This window comes from Arvicanthis niloticus, chromosome 21, assembly GCF_011762505.2.
Source record: "Arvicanthis niloticus isolate mArvNil1 chromosome 21, mArvNil1.pat.X, whole genome shotgun sequence".
Classification (NCBI taxonomy): domain Eukaryota; kingdom Metazoa; phylum Chordata; class Mammalia; order Rodentia; family Muridae; genus Arvicanthis; species Arvicanthis niloticus.
In genome coordinates, this window is record NC_047678.1 from 40,189,398 (window position 1) to 40,210,058 (window position 20,661).

General features: G+C 52.5%; 2 protein-coding genes across 6 annotated transcripts in view; one reads left to right on the top strand and one right to left on the bottom strand.

Annotated features, from left to right (window-relative positions):
• Window positions 1–164: 164 nt before the first annotated feature.
• On the bottom strand, window positions 165–10,625 carry Gorasp1 (golgi reassembly stacking protein 1). 4 transcript variants are annotated; one of them, XM_034484561.2, is made up of 9 exons: window positions 10,518–10,625; window positions 6,657–6,737; window positions 6,137–6,226; window positions 3,718–3,804; window positions 3,470–3,600; window positions 3,031–3,241; window positions 2,303–2,441; window positions 1,760–1,912; window positions 165–1,587 (listed from the first exon to the last, which is right to left on the bottom strand). In XM_034484561.2, exons 1-9 carry the CDS (start codon window positions 10,575–10,577, stop codon window positions 1,325–1,327), a joined length of 1,215 nt encoding a protein of 404 aa, XP_034340452.1. In that variant the 5' UTR covers window positions 10,578–10,625; the 3' UTR covers window positions 165–1,324. The 4 variants fall into 4 exon arrangements, with proteins under 4 accessions (XP_034340452.1, XP_034340451.1, XP_076773861.1 ...); XM_034484560.2 differs by having other exon boundaries at window positions 6,023–6,226; XM_076917746.1 differs by lacking the exon at window positions 10,518–10,625 and adding an exon at window positions 9,692–9,884 and having other exon boundaries at window positions 1,176–1,587.
• A 24-nt stretch (window positions 10,626–10,649) lies between these two features.
• Window positions 10,650–20,661, top strand: part of Ttc21a (tetratricopeptide repeat domain 21A) — a 34,472-nt gene continuing 24,460 nt past the window's right edge. For both annotated transcript variants that reach the window (XM_034484117.2, XM_076917741.1), the window contains exons 1-7: window positions 10,650–10,810; window positions 12,336–12,465; window positions 13,568–13,678; window positions 14,329–14,495; window positions 16,386–16,508; window positions 17,620–17,777; window positions 19,579–19,663. In XM_034484117.2, the coding sequence (XP_034340008.1) occupies window positions 10,784–10,810; window positions 12,336–12,465; window positions 13,568–13,678; window positions 14,329–14,495; window positions 16,386–16,508; window positions 17,620–17,777; window positions 19,579–19,663 (801 nt within the window). In that variant the 5' untranslated portion in view covers window positions 10,650–10,783. The remainder of the gene's footprint in view (window positions 10,811–12,335; window positions 12,466–13,567; window positions 13,679–14,328; window positions 14,496–16,385; window positions 16,509–17,619; window positions 17,778–19,578; window positions 19,664–20,661) is intronic.

Sequence of the window (20,661 nt, forward strand, 5' to 3'; positions counted from 1 at the left end):
CCACAGGCAGTGTGCCCCATGGAGGAGTTTACCCCAGCATGGTTGTACTTTTTTCCCCTCTAGTCAAAAATCAGTAATGTTTCCAGAAATTGGACAGTCTGCAATGCCAAAAGGGTCAGTCTGTATTTCAAGTTGTATAGAATAAAGCTTTAGTTACAAATATCTCCGTGTGCCGGACATGTTTATTTTTTTACTTGTCACTTTCCCCCACAACAGATTACAAGGAATGAAACATCTGGAGATTCATACTTAAAACAGCATCAGCATCCATCTCACCCCACTTACGGGGGTCTTGGGGAGCAGAATCTTCCAGTGAAGGCAGCTGGTGGTCAAGGTATCTAACCACAGAGCTAAATTAAACTGGCCCTAGGGGGCCCCACAATAAATGTATTCCTAGTTAGTGCTTGGGGTTGTGTTCGCCCATCCAGGGACCTAGCCCACTATACTACTTGGCCTGTGCTTCCTAGAACAGAGAGAGTCCTTGGCTTAACAGCCCAAGTGCCCTGAACAGTTACACCGTCTGTGGATGGTGGGACAAAGGCTAGAAAACAAGTCCGAAGGCAGCCTACGAAGATTAGCAAGGACACGGGACTGGAGCTGCAGAGGACATGCCTGGTGCCATCTGTAGCAAGGCAGCATCGCAGATGTCCCCTCAGAGCCTGAACCTCTAAAGGCACCTTTCCCTTACCCTGAGGACAGATGGGAGGGGCCTTACCCACTCTCATCCAGCTCTCCTGGGGGAAGCCAGGGCAAGAGGGGTTGGGTAGGGGGTTTTGACAGTAAGCGTAGTTTGACCTGTCTACCATCAGAGCCAGCTATACCCTGTGTATTCAGCCTGATGTCTGCATGTAAAGGCTGAAGGGAGAGAGCATAGGACACAAGAACTGGAGTATGTCTCCTTCCCACCGCTCCCTGGGGCTAGTGTACAGCCAGCAGAGGTAGATCCCTCTGAAGGACCTAGAAAGAAAGGGCCAAGTATACTACCTCTCATCCAATCTAAGGATTGGGATGAGGAAGGGCACTGGGACTTGGGGTCCACCTCAGTACAGGTATGGCTGCTTGTGAACACAGCCTCTTGTCCCTCACCCCATCTTCACATGATAACTGGGATGGGGCCTGCTGCCTCTCCCTCCCCATGAAGTTCCAATGCTTCATTGACACAGCCTTAGATTCCGTCTCCTGCCTCTACAGAAGCTGGATGTTGCTCCCGTGTCCTGCCCCATCAATCCAGGACCATGTACTCCAGCAAAGCCCGTGCCTCACTAGAGGCCGCACCCTAGAGAGCTACACAGCGAAGCCACACCAAATGTCACCAGGGGCGTTCTCACAGCCCAGGCTCTGGTTCTGAGACACCCTGGGCTTGGCTGGCTTGCCCCTCAGTCTCTGCCCTGCAATCCAGGGTGGCTGTGTCTGCGGGCTCCTCAGTCTGTGCTTCCAGCAGCTCTGCAGACAGCCCTTCTTCAGGTGAGGCTGCAGATGTGAGGCCATCAGGGAGAGTCAGCTGGGGCAGGTGGTCCACCTGGGCCTGGGCGCCTGGACTGTCTGGGAAGGAGATCTCAAACTCTGACCCTGACCACGTGGCTTCACCTGAAATATAAGGTGGGGCTAAGGAGACCCACCCTCATGATTACCCCTGCAGCCCAGGCTTTGGCCGAGAGTTAAAAGGTCAATCGTGAATCCCTTGACACAGCCAACCTCTAACCCAACTGGGGAACTCAGGGGGCAGCTCTCCCCAGATTTCTCACTGAAGGTCACTCACCACCCCGCTCATGAGAACTGCTGCTGGAACCAATGTCCTCTGGTCCTGAGGCTGAAACAGCTGTGGAGGTGAGCGCTGTGGAAGATGACAGGCTGGGGCACACACTTGTATTGCTGCTGTCAAGGAGGGACATGCCGGACACATCCAGGAAGCCTGCGGAGGGAAAGCAAACCCAGTTCTTTGCTGGTGTAAAACCTCGACTGGAAACGTGGGAGCCTATCTTCCCCTCTGCCATATTCCTGGAGTACCTAACTTGCCCTCAGACCCAGATATTCTCTCTCTAACCCCATCGAGGCTACGACCGCCTGTCCCTGAGGAACAGAAAGAACCCAGAGCTGAACACCATGGCAATGGGCCAAGATCCTGCTTCACCTCTATCTGCAAAGTCACCCAGAGTGGGCCTCCTCTCCTCTGGACTGGACTGACATGTTAGCAGGTCCTGAGGAAAGCTGAGGCCCTGCTGTGCAAGTCCAGCTGTGAGCCCATAGCTCACTTTAGCATCAGGCTCTAGGTACCCAGTCTCTTCCAGGACTTGTCCCATACCTGGGTCCATGACCCGCTGCACCGGAGGTGGAGGCTGAAGCGGAAGCTCCATGGAACGCAGGCATCCCCCACAGTCAGCAGCACCATGGCTAGGATTCCCAGGCCCAAGGAGCTGTCCTTCCATAAAGCTACCAGGGACCTAGAGGTACCAGGAAAGGAGAAACCGAGGGTTAGGCCAGTGCCTAGAAACATCCAGTGCAGAGCCAGCTCACTTCAACTTAACTGCAGCCTACTCTTGCATGAAGCATTGCCCTTCCTCTCTGAGAGTGATGGGAGGTCAGTCAGATCCTCCCTACAAACACACACTGGAGAAGCTTTCTGATGCTCCCTGAGGCGATTCCCAGGTACTCACAGATACTACCCCTGTTCTTTGAACTTCCCTTGAATACGGGAGCATATGGGGACCAAGCAGCCTACCATGTCCAGCACTAGTCTGGCTGCCCCCACCTCACCACGGCACAAAGTCCTACCCATTTCTAAGTCGCAGTTTCCCACTCACAAATGACTACCCATGCCTTACCTCCACTCAGCAGCAATAGAGCCAAAAGCATGTTTTAGCCACACAGAACCTCTCCACTTCCACATGCCAAAAGCAGATGGGCCCCTTAAAGTCAAGGGCCTCATAGGCCCACAGACAGTATTTCTCGGTCCCTAGATAGCCTCCAGGTGGCAGACCCAATGCCCCAGACACTCCTCTCTTCCGTGGCCTGACAGATGCTCCCACCTACCTGCATGTAGTCACTCTGCCTGGAACCCAACTCTGGAGCAGAAGAGTCCTGAGGAATGGACAAAGGTGATGGCGCACCAAGAGGAAAGGCATTAAGTTGTGGGGTCTTAGCTGGAGTGCCAGGTGGTGAGACACTGGGTGGCTTCTTATACTGGCCAGAGGGCTGTGTTGGGATCCGGTGCAGGTACCCGTAACCAATACCACACCCTAGACTGTGAAAGGTGAGATGTGTGTTCAATCAGGGCAGTCCACACCTCAGCCCTCCCTACCTAGACCACCCCCACCCACAACCAGCAACAGTGACTAAGCAAGGATCCTGGGCAAGGATGAGCCTCAGGGCTCTGGGGTCCGGGCTGTTTCCTCCACGGTATGCCAGAAGCCCATGCCCGCGAGGACAGCCCACCCACCTAGCCCTGTAGCCCTCTGACCCCAGGAAGTACCTGCCCTCTCCACCCCAGGCTGCATTGGGAGTCACAGTCACCTCCCGGCAGGAGTCAGACTCAGAGTTATACACCATCAGCTTCAGGGGCTTCCCCTCATGGGACTCAATGAGAGTGAAGAAGTCTTCTGACTAGGGGAGAGACAGCGTCGTGTCGGAGGGGTGTTCCCAGCGTTGAGACACATGCACAACACATCTGCCCACGGCCCTTCAGGGGGCCTGGAGACAGGCACCCCATGGGTTCTTTACCTCCTGGAGAATCTGGTCAGAGCCAACTATGTAGTCTGTGTACGGGCGCAGGCCGGCCAAGGCAGCAGGTGAAGAGGGTTCCACGTCCTGAGGTGAGAATGGTAAACTAAAGCTCACTGCTAAGCAGAGACAAGAGGCTTCTCTAGGGAGGACACTTATCCTCTATCACCCAGCGGGACCTCAAGCAAGACTTCTTTACAGGGTACCCGTTTCTTCCCTCGCCCAAGTTACAACGGACAGCAGCAACTGCACACAGTCTAGAATCTAACTGTAGGCTCACTGCCCCAAGGGCCACAGGCCTGTGCCAGGAAAACATTACTGAATCTCTCTAGACCCGAGCACCCGGGAGCTGGAGGCAGGTGGATCTTTCTGAGTTCAAGGCTAGCTGGACCTACACAGAGTTCCAGGTCAGCCAAAGCTACATAGTGAGACCCTGTTTCAAGAAAACCATCTCCCTGCCATCGTCATCTACGTGTAAGCCTGAGGTCCTGGGTTTGGATCCCCAGTAGCCATGAAAAAGCTAGAACTGTGACGGGAAAGCTAAACAGAAGGCTCCCTCATTTCTCCCCTGGAAAAGCTCTGATGGAGCACGGGTGTCTTACACATGGCCTATGGTCACACTACAGTCCAACCCAAAGCCCTAAACTACTAAAACCATTATGAGGGGCCTTGGGGGTGGCTCAATCTCTTGGGGGTGTTCACCTCTATCTGAGTTCAAGCTCCAGAACCCAGGTGGTGTGCACTTGTGACTGGCTAGGGAGGTGGGAGATGGCAGCTCCGAGGGACTCCCGGCCAGCCATGTAGTCTAACTGCTGAGCTCGGGCCAAAGAGAGACTGTCTCAAAGAAGGTGAACAAGATTCCCAATGATAACACCCAAAGATATCTTGGACACAGAATAAGCACGTGTCCACAGGCACACACAGAATGAGCACGTGTCCACAGGCACACACATACTTTATTTGTTTAAAGGATTGGCTATCAAGATAGCTTAATGCACAAATAATGTCGACCAGACCTGAGCTTAGTCCCCAGGAACTCATATGCGAGGACTGCTGTGCTCTGACCTCCACGAGTGCCAGGCCACACAGACAAATGTACTGTTTGCAAATAGGGACAAAGCACTAATTCTGAGCTGTGTTTTGGAACTAGGCCATGTGGCCCTGTAGCATGAGCTTCGTGTGACAACATCACGCTTACTACGCCACCACACAAAGTAAACAGAAACATGCTCTCAAAACCACCAAGTCGAGAAGCCCTGGAACATGTGACCCCAAACAAGTAGCCACCCCAAGCCAGAAGCTGGACAGTCCTGCAGCGACCGCATTACCCTTGAGTGCTCTGGAGTCGGCCTGCTCAGCTCTCTACACACAGGCACACCTTTGCGTGCAGACCACAAGATTCTGCACAGGCAGATTAGAACCCCAACCAGCAAACCTTCCAGCAGGGGCACCTTCCCTCCACAGAGCCAGGAGACGGAGCATCGCAGAACTCCAGTGTACCACCGATACACACAGCGTCAGGTGTGTGCGTGTGTGTGTCTGAGACCTAATGCTAACAACATCTTGGGCAGCTCAGTCACTAAGATTCTCTCATGTACCTGTTATATAGCAACAGGCCAGAGATGCTACGATGTCATCTTTCTCTATCCCGCCTGGATAAATAAACACGAAACACTGCAGCAGGCTTCTGGCACTTCATGCTGGCCCACCCTTCAAATAAAAAAAACAAAGCCACAGAGCCTGTGGAGGTCAAGCACTGGCTACTCGGGCAAAAGACCCAAGCCCGATCCCCAGCACCCAGAGGGCAGCTCACAACCATCTGTGACTCCAGTCCCAGGGCACCCAAGGTCCTTGTGTAGCCTCCAGGTGCACTGCACACGGGTGGCGCACAGACATACATGCAGATAAAATGCCCATAGACACAAAGTAATAAAACTTTAAAGAAAGAAACTAAGGTATGAAGGTAAGAACGCCGAAGGTTGCCAGGTATGCTGGCACACACTTTTAATCCCAGCACTCAGGAGACGGAGGTTAGTGGGTCTCTGTAGGTTCATGGCCAGTCTGGCTACACATAGTGAATCCCGGGCCAGCCAGGGTTCCATAGTGAAACAAACAACAACATGAAACAAGTATGCCCAAGGTCACACAGCTAACAAAGCACGGATCCACTGTCCTCCGAGGACACTGGAACAAAACTAGATCTCCCAGCACTGACCTCTGATCCCTGCCCCACCCATCAGCCCTGGCCAGCCTGCTCCTGCAAGTCCCAGATCCCGCCCACTCCACACCCGCTGCCAGGACTCACCAGCACGTGCCACACGTGCTCACTGGCCCTGCGGAAGCTGCAGAAGCGCACGCTGGCTCCCAGCAGGCCCTGGCCGCCCCACATGTTGCTGGGCACCACCTCCACCTCGCGCACCTTCATGGTCTTCATGCTGAACACCTCCAGCTTCACCGGCTTCTCCACATTGGCCTTCAGCAGCGCCTTCAGCGTGTCATTCTCCTTGTTCTGAAGGGACAGGGAGGAAATGGCTCGGTCGGAGACCTCCCACCCCTGGGCCAGAACCCTTGGACAGGTCAGGGCCTGGTATGAGGGAGGGCAAGCTGAAACAATCACTGGGCCCAGCTTCACAGGCTAGGTTTGGGCCTGCAGCCACCATGGCCACCACCCAGCTCCAGGCAGCACCAGCACCACCAGCATCCCCCAGTTCGGGCACCCCAAGCTTTGTTCCCCAAGCCTTCCAGAAAACTAACAAAGCAAGCAAAAGGCCCCTTAGGGCCGTGTCCGGAGGCTTCATATGCCTTGAAAGGCAGCCTTCTTAGGCCTGGCGGCCACCTCCAAATGCCCCTCTGTGGCCCTGGTCCACCCACCAGGAAGAGAAAAGGAGGCAGAAGCAGACATGAATAGCCTGTGGGGGCGGGGCAGCGGGGAGCCTCACCAGCCTCGAGTGCCCAATGGTGATGATGAAGTCGAAGTAGGGTTCCAGGCCCGCCTGCTGGGCCGGCGAGTTCTCCTGTACCTGTTACAGGGCAGAGGTGAGTCCCGGCCCAGACATGACTCACACAGGCTCAAGGAGCCAGCCACCCCATCCTGAACCAATGGAAAGGACTCACCTCTGCACAGACTGCTCTGATCAACCACCTCTCCACTCACCTTCTTCCCAGACACAAGTTTCCTCTGAGGAAAGGACTTTTCCAGACTGTGATACACAAATGCTTCCAGAAAGGACTCAAACAGCCCTGGGGGTAAGGGGCACCTGGAGAATACTAACCCCCTGCCCCAAAACTGGACTGGAGCTGGCTAAGAGGCCGAAGGGACTGGGCAGGAAAGCCCAGACATGCAGGAGAAATGCAGCCAGGCCTTACTCTAAGGAAGGGCTGGGCAAGGCAGCCTGTGGCCAGATCCTAAAGAACCTAGGTCCTGAGTGGCAGCCTAGCTCCAGTCAAGCAGGCAAGGGACAGCCTGACAGTGAAGGAGAGCAGATCCCAGGGTCAGGACTGGCCTCTCCATGCGCTCAGCGGCACCCAGCCACAGTTCTGCTCTGGGTGCTCCCCAGGCCTCTGGGTGCTCTCTGTCCCTCTCAATTACTAACTTACCACTGTCTCCAAACTACAGCCAGCTCCCCCATCACAAGCTGTACCAGGAACACATCTCCGAGCCCCACCTCCAATGCCTCGCTCAAACAAAGCAACCTTTTCCCCCCAGGCCCTGAACTCCAGAGATGCACCCAGGCCTTTGACTCAAGACTTTTGCTATGAACAATTGATAACTTCTTGGGCCAGGCATCCACCAGGCCCCAAGGCAACAGTCCAGATGACAGGGCACAGGACACAGGTGACCTCAGATTCTTAATACCTACACAAGATTCCCCAAGCTGAAGAACCCTTCAGGAGCCTGAAGAGAACCAGGTGTTGCAGGTGCCTCTAGTTCAAGGCCAGTTTGCCCTGGCATAAAAACTCCCGGACAGCAGCAGCGACTGAGTCCCTGAGTGGCACCTGCTAGAGCTGCCACAGCCTTCAGAGGGAGGAACACACTGTGAACCCCGAGATTGTGTTATTTACTGGAAAACCTGTTTTTAGTTGTGGTGGGGCTCATCCTTAGCACACACCTTCAATCTGAGAATTTTCTGCTTGAATACAGTAAACAGGATTAAATGCAGTCAACCATAGATCAAGAGGTGGAGCAAGCAACCAGTTGACAGGAAGTGAACAGAGGATTATTAACAAAAAAAACATAGAGGGTCGGATGGAGTCAGGAGGATGGATAGAGAGACGCACAGGAAGTAGAAGGGAGGGACATTCAGTTTGAAAGAGGTTTTTTGAGACTGTGAACGAGGGAGGGCATTGCTGCTGGGATCTAGGCTGAGGAGGAAGGTCAGCTGGGTGCTTTCTCTGCCTCTCTGAGTTAGCAGAGTTTCACCCCAGCATCTGGCTCCCAAGTTTTCGCTGGTAAAAGTGAATAATTGAGATTTTGTTAAGAAAAAAACAAAAACAAAAAAAAAACACAAACTTTTCCGGTGGTATTTAGGCAATCCCTGTGAAAGGGTCATTCAAACCCAAGTTCTAGTGACCTCCACACACGAATAAAGAGTGTGTGTGTGTGTGTGTGTGTGTGTGTGTGTAGCATGTCACCCCTCCACTTATAATCTCCTGACAGAGGTTGTACTTCTCTTGTAGAGAACCCGGGTTCAGTTCCCAGCACCCACGGGGTGGCTCACAACCATCCATGATTCCAATTGCAGGGACCTAACTCCTCATCTGACCTCTGTAGGTGGCAGACACATACAGTGCACATACAGACATGCAGACAAACATTCTTAAACATAAAACGAAAATAAACAAATCTAAAACAGTGACAAAAGTCCTCTACAGTTCCATATAATAAATATCAAATAAAATGCCAAGTCTAGGCCCTGGGGAAGCTCAGCAACATTACTGTATGTTTAAGATTTATGCGGTGTGCCCGGTGGTGGTGGCACACCTTTAATCCCAGTACTCGGGAGGCAGAGGCAGGTGGCTCTCTGAGCTAGTTCCAAGACAGCCAAGGCTCTCAAAGAAACCCTACCTTGAAAAACCAAAAGAAAATTTTGTATGCATGTATGCCAGTGTATACAGATGCCCGGTGTGTATGGGGTACACCTATGGAGGTCGGAAGAGGGCCCCGGATCCCCTGAAGCTGGAGTTACAGGCAGATGAGAACAACCCAATGGCATGAGCTTTGTTTGTGCATGCATGCCTGTGTGCACACATGATACCAGGACCTAAACCTGGGTTGTCTAGGAAGCAAGTGTCAGAAACTGTTGCGCCATCTCTTCAGCTCACTGTGTATGTTTTTTGAGATAAAAGCCTTGATGACATAAACTGGCCTTAAACTTGGAGTCCTCCTGCCTTTACCTTTAAATATCCTACTCCACATAGCTCTTTACGCCTGCCCTTCTCTCCAGTTTGGCTTCCAAATATAAGTCCTTTGTCTACTATGTTATTTCTAGTACCCAAAGCGAAGCTCTGCCTGCCATACAGTATATGTTCAAAAACATGTCTATAGCTAGGTATACTGGAGCACACTTCCTGATGCTCAGGAAGAAGCGGGAGAATCAGGAGTTCAAGGCCATCCTTAGCAACATAAGATCCTATATCAAAAACAAACAAACAAAGGGACTAGAGAGATAGGTCAGCCGTTAAAAGAGCCTATTGCTCTGTCAGACAACCTGGGTTCAGTTCCCAGAATGCAAGCGTGGCAGCTCCCAAACGCCTGTAACTCCAACTCAAAGGGATCTGAAACCTCTGGTTCGTACACTCATGTGCACAAAACCAACACATACACTAAAAGTACATCTCTGTAATGGGATCTCATCCTCTGACCTAATCAACCTGTTTCCCCTTCAACCCTTGCCTTCACTCGGTCCACCACCAACACCACTTCACCTCCCACAACCCTGGTGCAAATATCCTGAACTCCTGTCTTCCCACGAACCTGCTTTAAAACACCCCTGGCTGGATGCATTCCAATGTCTGCCAATCCCCAAGCACAAATCTTGTCACTTCTGGTCTGTGAAGCCAACGTGGCTCTCCAGCTAGGAACCGCTTCCAAGCCCTGATGCTTTGACATAGACCAGAGAGGCATAGTGGCTCAGGAGGCAGATGCTGATGGATTTCTGTAGGTTTCAGCCCAGCCTAGTCTACATAGCAAGTTCCAGGCCATTCAGGGCTACATAATGGGACTACGGCAAAAAAAAAAAAAAAAAAAAAAAAAAAAAAATTAAAATTTAAGAGGCCGAGAAAGAGCAGCTGAGAGTTTGAGAACAGCATGAGCCAGGTACTAAGATTCTGTCTGAAGGAATGAAGGCAGGCAGGCTGACCCAACAGCCAGACAACCTGATAAACCTGCCCGCCTCCACACAGCTCTGCATCGACCTGCTTTTCAAGGGGGCAAAATGGGGGAGCTGAGTTCAAGGATCTTCCTATCCCCAACTCCATATCGCTCTCTTTATCAACAAGACTATACTTCCCAGAAGCCTGTTCGCTCGTACCTCCCTGCAAGTGACACGTAGAGCCCCATCCAAGGCTCGGGGTGTTTCACTCTGGGGTCCCAATGCCCACACTGGCTCCAGTCATTCTGGCCATCTCACCCCTCTGCAGCCTTCCCAAAGCCTACGACCTCCCCCAGCCCCTTGCAATGCGCCTTACAGAAGGGGCCTCGGATCTTGGACGCTCTGGGCCTCGCAAGGCATTCAGGGAGGTCACTGCAGGCCTCGGGGCTGTGCAACCCTCCCCGGTGACCGCCCACCGCCCCGGCTCACCCCGTGCAGATGGAAGCCCTCGCCGCCCGCCGGCTGCTCGCTGCTTGCCCCCAGCCCCATGGCTTCCCTCTCCCTCTGCTGCGTGGCCTGGTCACGTGAGGCCGAGCCACGCCCTCCCGGATGTCACAGTTCTTAGCAACAGGCCGGCAGCCAGGTTGCCAAGGACGCGCGCGCCTTGGACTTCCGGCCGTGAGCTGGGCTGCGAGTTGGGCGGCCAGAGCTGGGAATCCCGCTCAGCCTGGCATCACCTGAGCCGGGCTGCAGCCATGAGCAGCGATGACTCCTCCCTCATGGTGCGTGAGCGCTGGGCAGCCTGCGTCCCGGGCTACTTCTGCAGTCAGGACAGCTCTGCCCTGGGTTTACCTCTCTGCTCTCTGGCCATTTCTGTTCTGGGGTTACCTCTCTGCTCTCTGGCCATCTGCCCTTGGGCCACCTCTGCCACATTATCCACCCTGCTGCCTGTCCTCGGGCTATCTCTACTCCTGCCACTTCCACCCCCAGCCACCTCTACCTTTCTGTCCACTACTCTGGCAGCCTCCAGAAGTCCTTCCATCTTCCCCAACTCCCTAACCAATGCATTTCTCCCAGTGTCCTTTACACCCGTAGCCTCAAATTAGCACCCAGACCTAATCGTATCCCCCAAACCAAGCCCATGTCTGTCAGCTTATCACATCTGCCTCCCACCTAAGCCTCTTCTTTGTCCCCACCACAGTAGATGCTATGAGTAGTTGCCACCTCCCAACTCTGCTCCTAATCCAGCGAGAAGTGTCAGCTTCCGAATGTCTCCAAGGTTCACCTGAGCCAGAGCCACCATGTTCTCCCCTAGACACCTCTGGCTCAGTTTCTCTACTTGGGGCTCTTTGCATCAGCACTTCTGCCTGACCCTACCCGAGCACCACCTGCAGCCGCCCACACATCGCTGCATGCGACAGCCAGAGTCGTTTCTTTAGAATATATACATTTGAGGTACCTGGGGATCTGGCTCAGTTCCTAGAGTATGCACCAAGCCCTGATGGCCATAAAGCAGGTGTGGTGGTAGGTGCCTTTAATCCTAGCACTGGAGAGGTGGAGGAGGAAGGTCAGAAATTCAAGGTAGTTGAGTTTGAGGCCAGTCTGGGATACACGAGGCTCTGCCAAAAGTTTTAAAAATCTGAAGACCTCACTCCCCTACTTAAAACCATTCCAGCTGTTTCCTGTTTGTCACCTTGTGATGATGTCTAGGCTCTTTCAAATGGCCCACTGGGCTTTTACGACCTAACCACATCTATCCCCAACTCAACACCCACAAACCTTAGAGGAAGTGAGCCTTCGCTCTGAAATCTCAGCCCCAACCACTGTGCGCTCTCCATGGGCTGTGTCTCCCTAGGCTTCAGCTTCGTTAGCTGTGAAAGATACCAAGATGTGTATGGTAGCAGACGTGGAGCCCCTGAACATGGCCCCTAGCTTATCGCTGTCACTATTGGTTTAATTGTTCCAATGACTGCTCCTCGGTCCTCTTCCTTCCACGCTTAGGACGAGCCTGAGTTGACGTTTACATCATGTATTAATTGGAATCTTTCAGCCATCCCCTATCACCTAAAACCTCTGCGGTAGCCAGACTGCCTGGAGCTACTTCCCAGGGCTGCCTGGAGCTACTTCCCAGGGCTGCCGAAGGAGAAGGCGAGGCCTGAGTGTTGCCTTTCTCTTCCTGTTTGTAGAACTGAGAAGGAATGGGGCACCTCAACAGGACCGGGTCTCACCCCATCGGGATCAGAACAAACATGGAGGGACGGGGGCTTTGACAACCATGGTTTGTTTTGGTTTGTTTTTTCCGTGCAGGCTTCGATCATTTACTACAGCCAGGAAAAGTACTTCCACCATGTGCTGCAGGCTGCAAACGTGGGCCTAGAGCGGTACAGCAGCGACCCTGTGCTGCAGTTCTTCAGAGCTTATGCCATCCTTGGGGAAGGTAAGGCATTATTCCAACCCCAGGTACCATCCTAGCTTTTATCCTCTGGCAGCATCCGGATGCCTGCTTCTAGCTATGTTCCCATGGAAACCCCTCATTGATAAACAGAAACCTGTAGAGTCTATATCAGGTTAGCTTTTGAGATCTTGGCTCACTGGCCCTGCTGTGAGCTTCAGTATCCCTATCTGTAAAATGGGTTGTTCAACAAATGACTGTTGAACTCTTCTCGGACTTGGAAGCTGAGAGTTGGATCCGAGGGAAGAGAAGAGGGAGGTGTGAGCACAGGAGGTAGCACAGGAGGTATAGATGACAGGGGGTGGGGCTTAAACAGAGCCCTGTGCTGAGAACTGTCCAAGCAGCCTGTAGCCAGTGTTAGGGACATGTGGGGTAGTTGTCATTGGTGACTAAAAGCCCTTGAGTAACTAGCTGGGAATGCCCTGTTCCTCAGAACTGACTCCAGCCCCTCTAAGATGCCCAGGCTCATTCTCAGGCACATCTCTAGATTTCAAGGTTCTTAACCAGTCGGCCAAATGTAGCGGTGCCCATGGGAGTTAGGAGCGGGAGGACCTGGAAGTGCAACATCATCTTAGACTGCATATCAAGTCTCAAGCCACCTCATATACACGAGAACCTTTCCCAAAAACCAAATAGAAAGTGGGGGCTGGAGAGCTGGATCCACAGTTAAGAGCACTTGCTACTCTTAGGGAGGACTCAGATTCAGTTCCCAGAAACCACGAGGCAGCCGGCAACCATCTAGAAATTCCTATGGATTTTGCGCCCTCTTCTGGCCTTCTGCATACACATAAAATAATTTCGTTATTTATCAAACAAGGTAGATGGTGCCTAAAGAAAACCAGTTAAGTTTGTCCTCTGACCACCACCCACTGGTACACACACAGACCTCCCCTTGCCGGCCTGGACCACAGTGGCAACGGCCTTCAGGGACCTTCACCCTCCAGGAAATGCAGGCTCTCCGGGGGAGCTCTCACATCAGCCTGTTTCTGGATTTAGTATGTGAAAAGCAGGCAGTGACCAACAGGAATCCTGTGTCGTATGTCTGGAGCCCCAGGGCCAAACTATGTATTGTACCCTCTTTCTACAGACCACATCCACGATGCCATCAGTGAGCTGGAGAGAGTCCAAAGCCACCCAGACACGTCCCTGTGCGCGGCCATCGCTCTGCTTTACGCTCACAAATGCTGTGACACCATTGGTGAGTGTGGCTGTGTGGTAGACTGGACCCCAAGGGGAGAAAAAGCCAACAGCAGAGACGCAGGCTTGCAAGAGTCATTGAAGAAGGCACCATACACAGGCAACTTAGATCCGCTGTAAGCCGGCCAAGACAGGCTATCCCTCACCCTCACTCCACAGGCCTCAGAGAAGCCCTAATGTCGGAAAACAACTCAGGGGAGGAGGGGGAGCAGGCAGAAAGTATGACAAAAGGGCTCATCCCCTCAGACCAAGAGTGTTGAAAACATCTTCATTCCACGCCGAGATATTTTTAAAAATAAACCCAGCCATTCTAAATAATTGTGCCCCCAATCTGAGGTCTCTAGGGAGTCAGAGAGAGGTGCTAGTGGAGACTCCCATCTCTCACACAGGATGGACTGTGGGCCTCGGTCAGGAATTCAGGGTTAGTCCATCTGCTCAACACCCTGGTAGATATGGGGTGGGGCCTCCCAGACAGTAAACTGGTCCAGGTGTACACAGTGGGTGGAGGCCATGATGCAGAGAGAGTAAGCTGCATCAGAAGAGAACATCTGGTCCTCACTCCTCCTCCTCCTCCTCCTCCTCCTCCTCCTCCTCCTCCTCCTCCTCCTCCTCTCCTTCCTCCTGCTCCTCCTCCTCCTCTTCTCGATGTAGACGAAGAAGCAGTTCAGGAGCTGGAGTGTAGCTTGAAGGAGATGCGCAGGACGGCCAGTGACACCGCCCTGTACTACGCCAGCCTCTTCCTCTGGTTCATGGGCCACCACGACAAGGCCAGGGAGTATGTTGACCACATGTTGAAGGTCTCCGGTGGCTCCAAAGAGGTACAGGAATGTGTCAGCCACGGCCAAGCAAAGCAGCATTAATAGTGGGCTCACTCCCAGAGAGCCCAGGAACCAGGGCTGCACCCAGGCATCAGACCCTGGGTGTCTCCTCATTCCTTGTCTAGAACCACATTGCTATTCATGCATCATAGTGTCCTGTCTCTAGACTGCTTTTCTATGGCCCACCTCTTTCTTTCTTTCCTTCCATTTGTCTTTCTTTCTTTCTTTCCTCCTTTCTTTCTTTCTTTCTTTCTTTTTTTTTTTTTGACAGTGTCTATTGTATAAACTTTTCCTGCGAGATAAAAACAAGCACACACTCACCCCAAAGAGGGCATCAAGGACAAACCAAAGTATAAATTCTTCCAAAGTTCAATTTGGTAGAGCAATAAGTCTGTTGGGCTTGACCCCAAAGCAGCCACACAGACTGAAACAAACTCGCCTCAACCTGAATAACCATTTCCCCATAACTGCATAGACACAGTCTCTCTGGAATGGAGCCCCACCCCCACCCCGCCTCACCCCATATGTACCTTAGCACCTCCCATGACCACAAGACCAAGTGCAATTAAGGCAAAATTACAGCCATGAGGTGGTGGCACACACCTTTGATCCCTGGCGGCAAAGTCAGGCAGATCTCTGAGTTCGAGGCCAGCCTATATAGAGGGAGCAAGTTCCAGGCCAGCAGGGGCTACAGAGAAACCCTGTCTGGAGGGGTGGGGTTGGGGTGTGGGGGCTTGGATCAAAGACATACACCTGGCAGTGAGCCTCAGTGAGTCGGAGGCAGGTCTAAATGACCCTCCCAACTCCTCCTCCAGCCACGAGCCCAGTTTGTGATGGACCACAGCTGCTTCTGATGATGGGCGGTAACAGCCTGGGTTCTGCAACAAGATGTCAGGACGAAGTCTCAGACAGTTCACACTGTAGCAAAGGTGGCCTTGAACTTGGGATTCTCTCCCACCTCCAACTCCAGAGTCCCGAGATTCTAAGCATATTCCATGCCTGGTCTTATTCCACACCAGGATGGAACCCAGGGCTTCCCACACACTCCCCATACATATCCATTTCAGTACAACATTTTTTTTTTCACATTTTGGTTTTGCACTTATTTCTGACCTGTATGGATGTTTCATCCGCAAATATGTCCTCACCACATGCGTGACAGACGGTTGTGAGCGCCCGTATGGGTACTGGAAACAGAACCAAGGTCCTCTAGCGGAGCAGGCCAAGGCTCTTAAACCCCTGAGCCATCTTCCGAGGACCTTTTTCCACCGCACTCTTTAAACATCTTGAATTAGTTGCTGACGTGTAGAAAACCAGACAATTTGTCTGGCAAGATGGCTCAGGCATTTGCTGAGCCAAGGTATTTGCTGCCAAGCACGATGACCTAAGTTTGATCTCCGGGACCCATATGGTGGTGTGCACTCCCGAGGCCCAGCCCTCCCTGTAACTGGAAGAGGACGTGCAGAAGCCAAGAGCAGCCCCGCCCAAGCCCCAGTACTGGTTAACCTGACTGCCCTGACCAGTCCACGGGGAGAGGGGAAGAGGGTCTCAGTAAAGAGTGATGGAGAGCTGTGGAGAGTGGTAGCAATGTGTGAAAAGCAGGCACCCCGGGGTGGGTGGGGGTGGGGGTGGGGGGCTCCCAAGCTAAGCTGCAACCAAGTCCTTTACCAGATGTATGAGGCCCGATCTGGAAGGTAAGAGGTGGCAGGGTGTCACAGGCAGTGCACGCAGGGGACACCATCTGGCAGAGGAGCCTCCCACCGGGATCCGCACAAGATGATGCCTACCGGGTGATGTGGAGATGGTGAAGGGCAGGCCGCCAACTAGCTGGGGTAGAGGTTGGGCTGGGCAGGATGCAGAACTTCACCTCTTCCCTCGTTCTTGTCCCAGGGCTATGTGCTCAAAGGCTGGGTGGACCTCACCTCCAGTAAACCCCATGTTGTGAAGAAATCCATCAAGTACCTGGAACAAGGAACTCAAGACACCAAAGATGTGCTGGGGTTCATGGGCAAGGTGGGTGGTGGGGAGAGGGTGGGGAGTGGGGTCTCCCCCGCCTGATCGCTGGAGGTAGAGGTCTGCCAGGTGAACTCAGGCCAGATCTGAGATCCAGGCCCAGAAAGGGCCAGCAAGCAGCCCAGGGTCACAGCAGTACAGAGCCCACTCCCTCCATCTTTGTGTGCATCCCTTCCGGGTGTGTGTCCTATTGTCTGGAGTGCCAGGGAGTTGAGCCCAGGGCTTTGCACACACTAGGCAAGCACTCTGCCACCGAGCTACATCCCTGACTCCTGTCTGGAGTTGGGTCCTCACATATCCAAGTACTCACTATGTAGCTAAGGCTAGCCCTGAGCTCCAGGTCCTCCTGCCTCAATCTCCCAAATGTTGGTGGGACACAAATGTTGGTCAGACAAGAGTGGGAGGGACCGGGCAGACCCTTTTGGTCCTACCAGGGGCTATGACCTCTGACCCTCCTCCCTCTTGGTGATCTCTGACCCTCCTTGGCCTGACTCTGTCCCTTTTCTGCACCTCTGATTTTTACTTCCCCCACACCCCCTAATCTCTCTCCCCACTTGTTAAAGTTACCCAATGGCCACAAGAAAAGGAAGGCATATACTCTGCATGTTTTGAATTTTCTGATTTTATTCTGATCTTAATTTGAATAAAAATCTTCTTTTTCTTTCTTTTATGACCCTCATTGACTCAATCTTTGAGAGAAGAAAACTGTTCTCTTACTATCTTCTGTGTGTCTGTCTGTCCTTACAAAATCCTTAAGTCATAGGAGAGGGAAAGGAGAGGGGCGGGGACACCACGTGCAAGAACTCTACCAACTGAGCTACCTCCCAGGCCCTTAAGCCTTTTTGAAAGTCCTGCTCTGGCCCTCAGGACTCCTGGTAGGACACCCCAGGGGAATAGTAACTAACACTGGGCTGCAGAGGCCATGGTCCCCAGTCACAAACAATAAACAGCTTCCCAGCCTAGCTGCCAGGTAGGCCCCCACAGTTAAACTCTGGGCCTTTGGACTTTGGGCCCAGTCAAAAGAGTCTGCACTGTCCATTGTGACCCCCAGCCCCTAACAAGTGTACAGGGCCCAGTATCACATGGAAGGTCTTCTCTCGGGCTCCCCCAGGCAACATACCTCATGACACAACAGAACTTCTCCGGGGCCCTGGAGGTGGTGAACCAGGTCACCTTGGCCTGCAGCAACTTCCTGCCAGCCTTAGTCCTGAAGATGAAGCTGTTCCTGGCTCGGCAGGATTGGGATCAGACGATAGAAACCGGACAGAGGTGAGGGAAGAGCCATCTGCCAGGCATAGGCATCCTCCCTTTTAGATAGTTGGGAGTACAGGAAATGGAACACAGGGCTTTGTGTATAAGCTCTGTTTCGGAGTTATAGCCTCAGCCCGTTAAATTTTATTTTGAGTTGGGTTCTCATTAAGTTGCCCAGGCTGGCCTTGAGCTCATTCTGTAGCCCAGGCTAGCAGTGCCCTCCTGCTTCAGCCTCCCAAGTAACCATGATTATAGACTTAAGCCACCATGACTGGCTTGTTTTTCAGGGTGGTTTGGTTGGGATTGGTATGGGTTTGAGAAAGGATCTCACTGTAGTCTAGGTTGTTCTGGAACTCACTGTGTAGCACAGGCTGGCCACAAACCTATGGCAATCCTCCTGCCTCAGCCTACCAAGTGCTGGAATTTCATGGCTGAGCCTCCACTCCTGGCTTGTTTGGTTTTTGTTTTCTTTTGTGTTTCTTATTTATTATCACAGTCATCAGTAAATGTGTGCAGAGGTCGGAAGACAGCTTTTCAGAGCCAGTTCTCCCCTGCCTGGGTCCCAGGGATGGGTTCTAGGCTTGCCCAAATGGAGCCTCCTAGTGAGCCCTGCACTAGACTCAGGGTCTTATTTTTTGAGACAAAGTGTCACTATGAAGCCCGGACTGTACTTGAACTTGGTGTCTCTGCTCCCAAGAGAGTCAAAAGAGGGCATCAGATCCCATGCAACCAGAGTTACAGGTGGGGATGAGCCACTGTGTGGGTGCTAGGAATAAAATGTGGGTCGTCTGCAAGAGCAGGCATTACCCTTAACCACTGAGCCACCTCCTCTCCAGCCCTTCCACTTCAGTTTTTAAAACTATCAGATGAGAGTCAGGAGATCGCTCAGAGTGTAAGAGCACAGGTTACTCCTGCAATGATATCTCTCTCTCTTTTCTCTATCTCTCTCGTGCACATGTGTGTGTGAGTGTGTGTCTGTGCACACGCATGCGCTCATGCACATGCTCACAAATGTCATGGCGAGTGTTCCGTGGCAAGTTTGTTTGGAGGTCAGAGGACAGCTCTGTGGAGTTGACCCTTCATATGGGTCCTGGGGATGGAACCCCCTTGCATGGCAAGTGCCATTACCCCCTAAGCCATCTAAAAGTTGTTTTGTTTTGTTTTGTGGTTTTGGCTTCCAAATGAAAGAAAGAAAGAAAGAAAAAAAAAAAAACTTCAAGAGCTCCTTCCTTGGGATTCCCAGGGCTTTCAGAACCATTAGCCCTGGCTAGACCTCTTTCAATGTTGGTTATGCCTATTCACATTGCTATTTTGTCTGTTAATGTGAGTAACCCTGAGCTAAGTGCAACGGCATATATCTGTAACCCGACTCTCTGAGGATGGAAGTGGGAGGATTCTGAGGCTCCTACATCTGGAGCTACAACAGCTCAAGCTTCAGGTGGTCCCGCACCCACTCAGGCATACACAAATACATATAATTACAAAATAATAAAAAATAAATCTGAAGAGGCCAAAGAGATGACTCAGCAGTTAACAGCACCAGCTGCTCTTCCAGAGGACCTGGGTTCAATTCCCAGCACCCACATGGCGGCTCACTCCTGTCTTTAACTCCAGTTCCAGGGGACCTGACGCCCTCACACAGACAAACAGGCAGGCAAAATCGCCGGTGCACACAATATAAAAATTAATAAATTATTTTTTAAAAAAATCTAAAACTAAAAAGTAAGAATGGATTAAAAGGTAATCCGATAGTTCTACCATTGTATCCTGGCTGCGCTGTGAATACGGTCAGCTCATGTGACTTCTCTTCCTATTTCAGAATCCTTGAAAAAGACGAAAACAACGTTGATGCCTGGCAGATTCTAGCCGTGCATGAGCTCGTGAAAGAAGGAAACATGGACAGAGTAAGCTGCCTCGAGATTCAGAAGCTCAGCCGGGGACACATCTGTAATCCCAGGAGCCAGAGGCAGGGTGATCAGATATGAGTTCAGGTCAAGACCCTGTCTGTCCAAAAAAGAGAGAGACAGAGACAGAGAGACACTGAGAGGGGGAGACTGAACAATGAACAGACATGATACAAAGAGGAGCCCACTGTACCCCAAGCCCCAGACCCACCCCCAGACCCAGACCTACCACCCACCCCACCCCAGCGCCCCCACCCTCCCCACCCCAGCCGCAGCCCTGGCCCAGCCCCACTCTAACCCCCCAGTCCCATCCCCAACTCCACCCCCACCCCTAGCCCCAGCCCTGGCTTTGGAATAATGGGACATACACAGTCCTAAGGGGGTCACAGCAGAAGGAAGGAAGTTCTGGCTCCTCCCATCTGTAGAGCTCTGAGATGTGGGCTTCTGAAATGAAGCAACAGAGAGAAACAGCCTGTACCAGGGGAAAACCCTTGAAAAGGACCCTGGCATCATCCCTGGGGGGAAACAAGAACACAGATCTGTTTCCCACTCCTGGCCAGGCCTTCTTCAGACCTGACATCAGCAGGGTCACCATAAAGGCAAGTCAGGGCCAGCATCCCATGCTTTGTCTTCTCCCCCTCCTCAAGCTTTGGGAGTCCCAAGTGCTCCAGCCTTGCTGCCCAGTTCTAATCCTGTCTTACTGAGGAGAGCAGACCCAACTGGGCCCCCCTCCTCTCCTCTCCACTTTCTCTCCCTCTCTTTTGCTCTCTTGATCCGTGTGTGTGTGTGTGTGTGTGTCAGAGAGAGAGGGGGGAGAGGAAGAAGAGATGAGAAAGAGTACAAGTGTGTAGAGGTCAAAGAAGAACCTGCAGGACACTCAACCTTCTCCTCTGCCATTGGGTCCATCCCAAGGCTAGAACTCAAGATGTCAGACTTACCCACTGAACCCTCTCACTGGCCCCTGGGCTTCTCCTTTGACTAAGCTTTGCTGCCCCTAG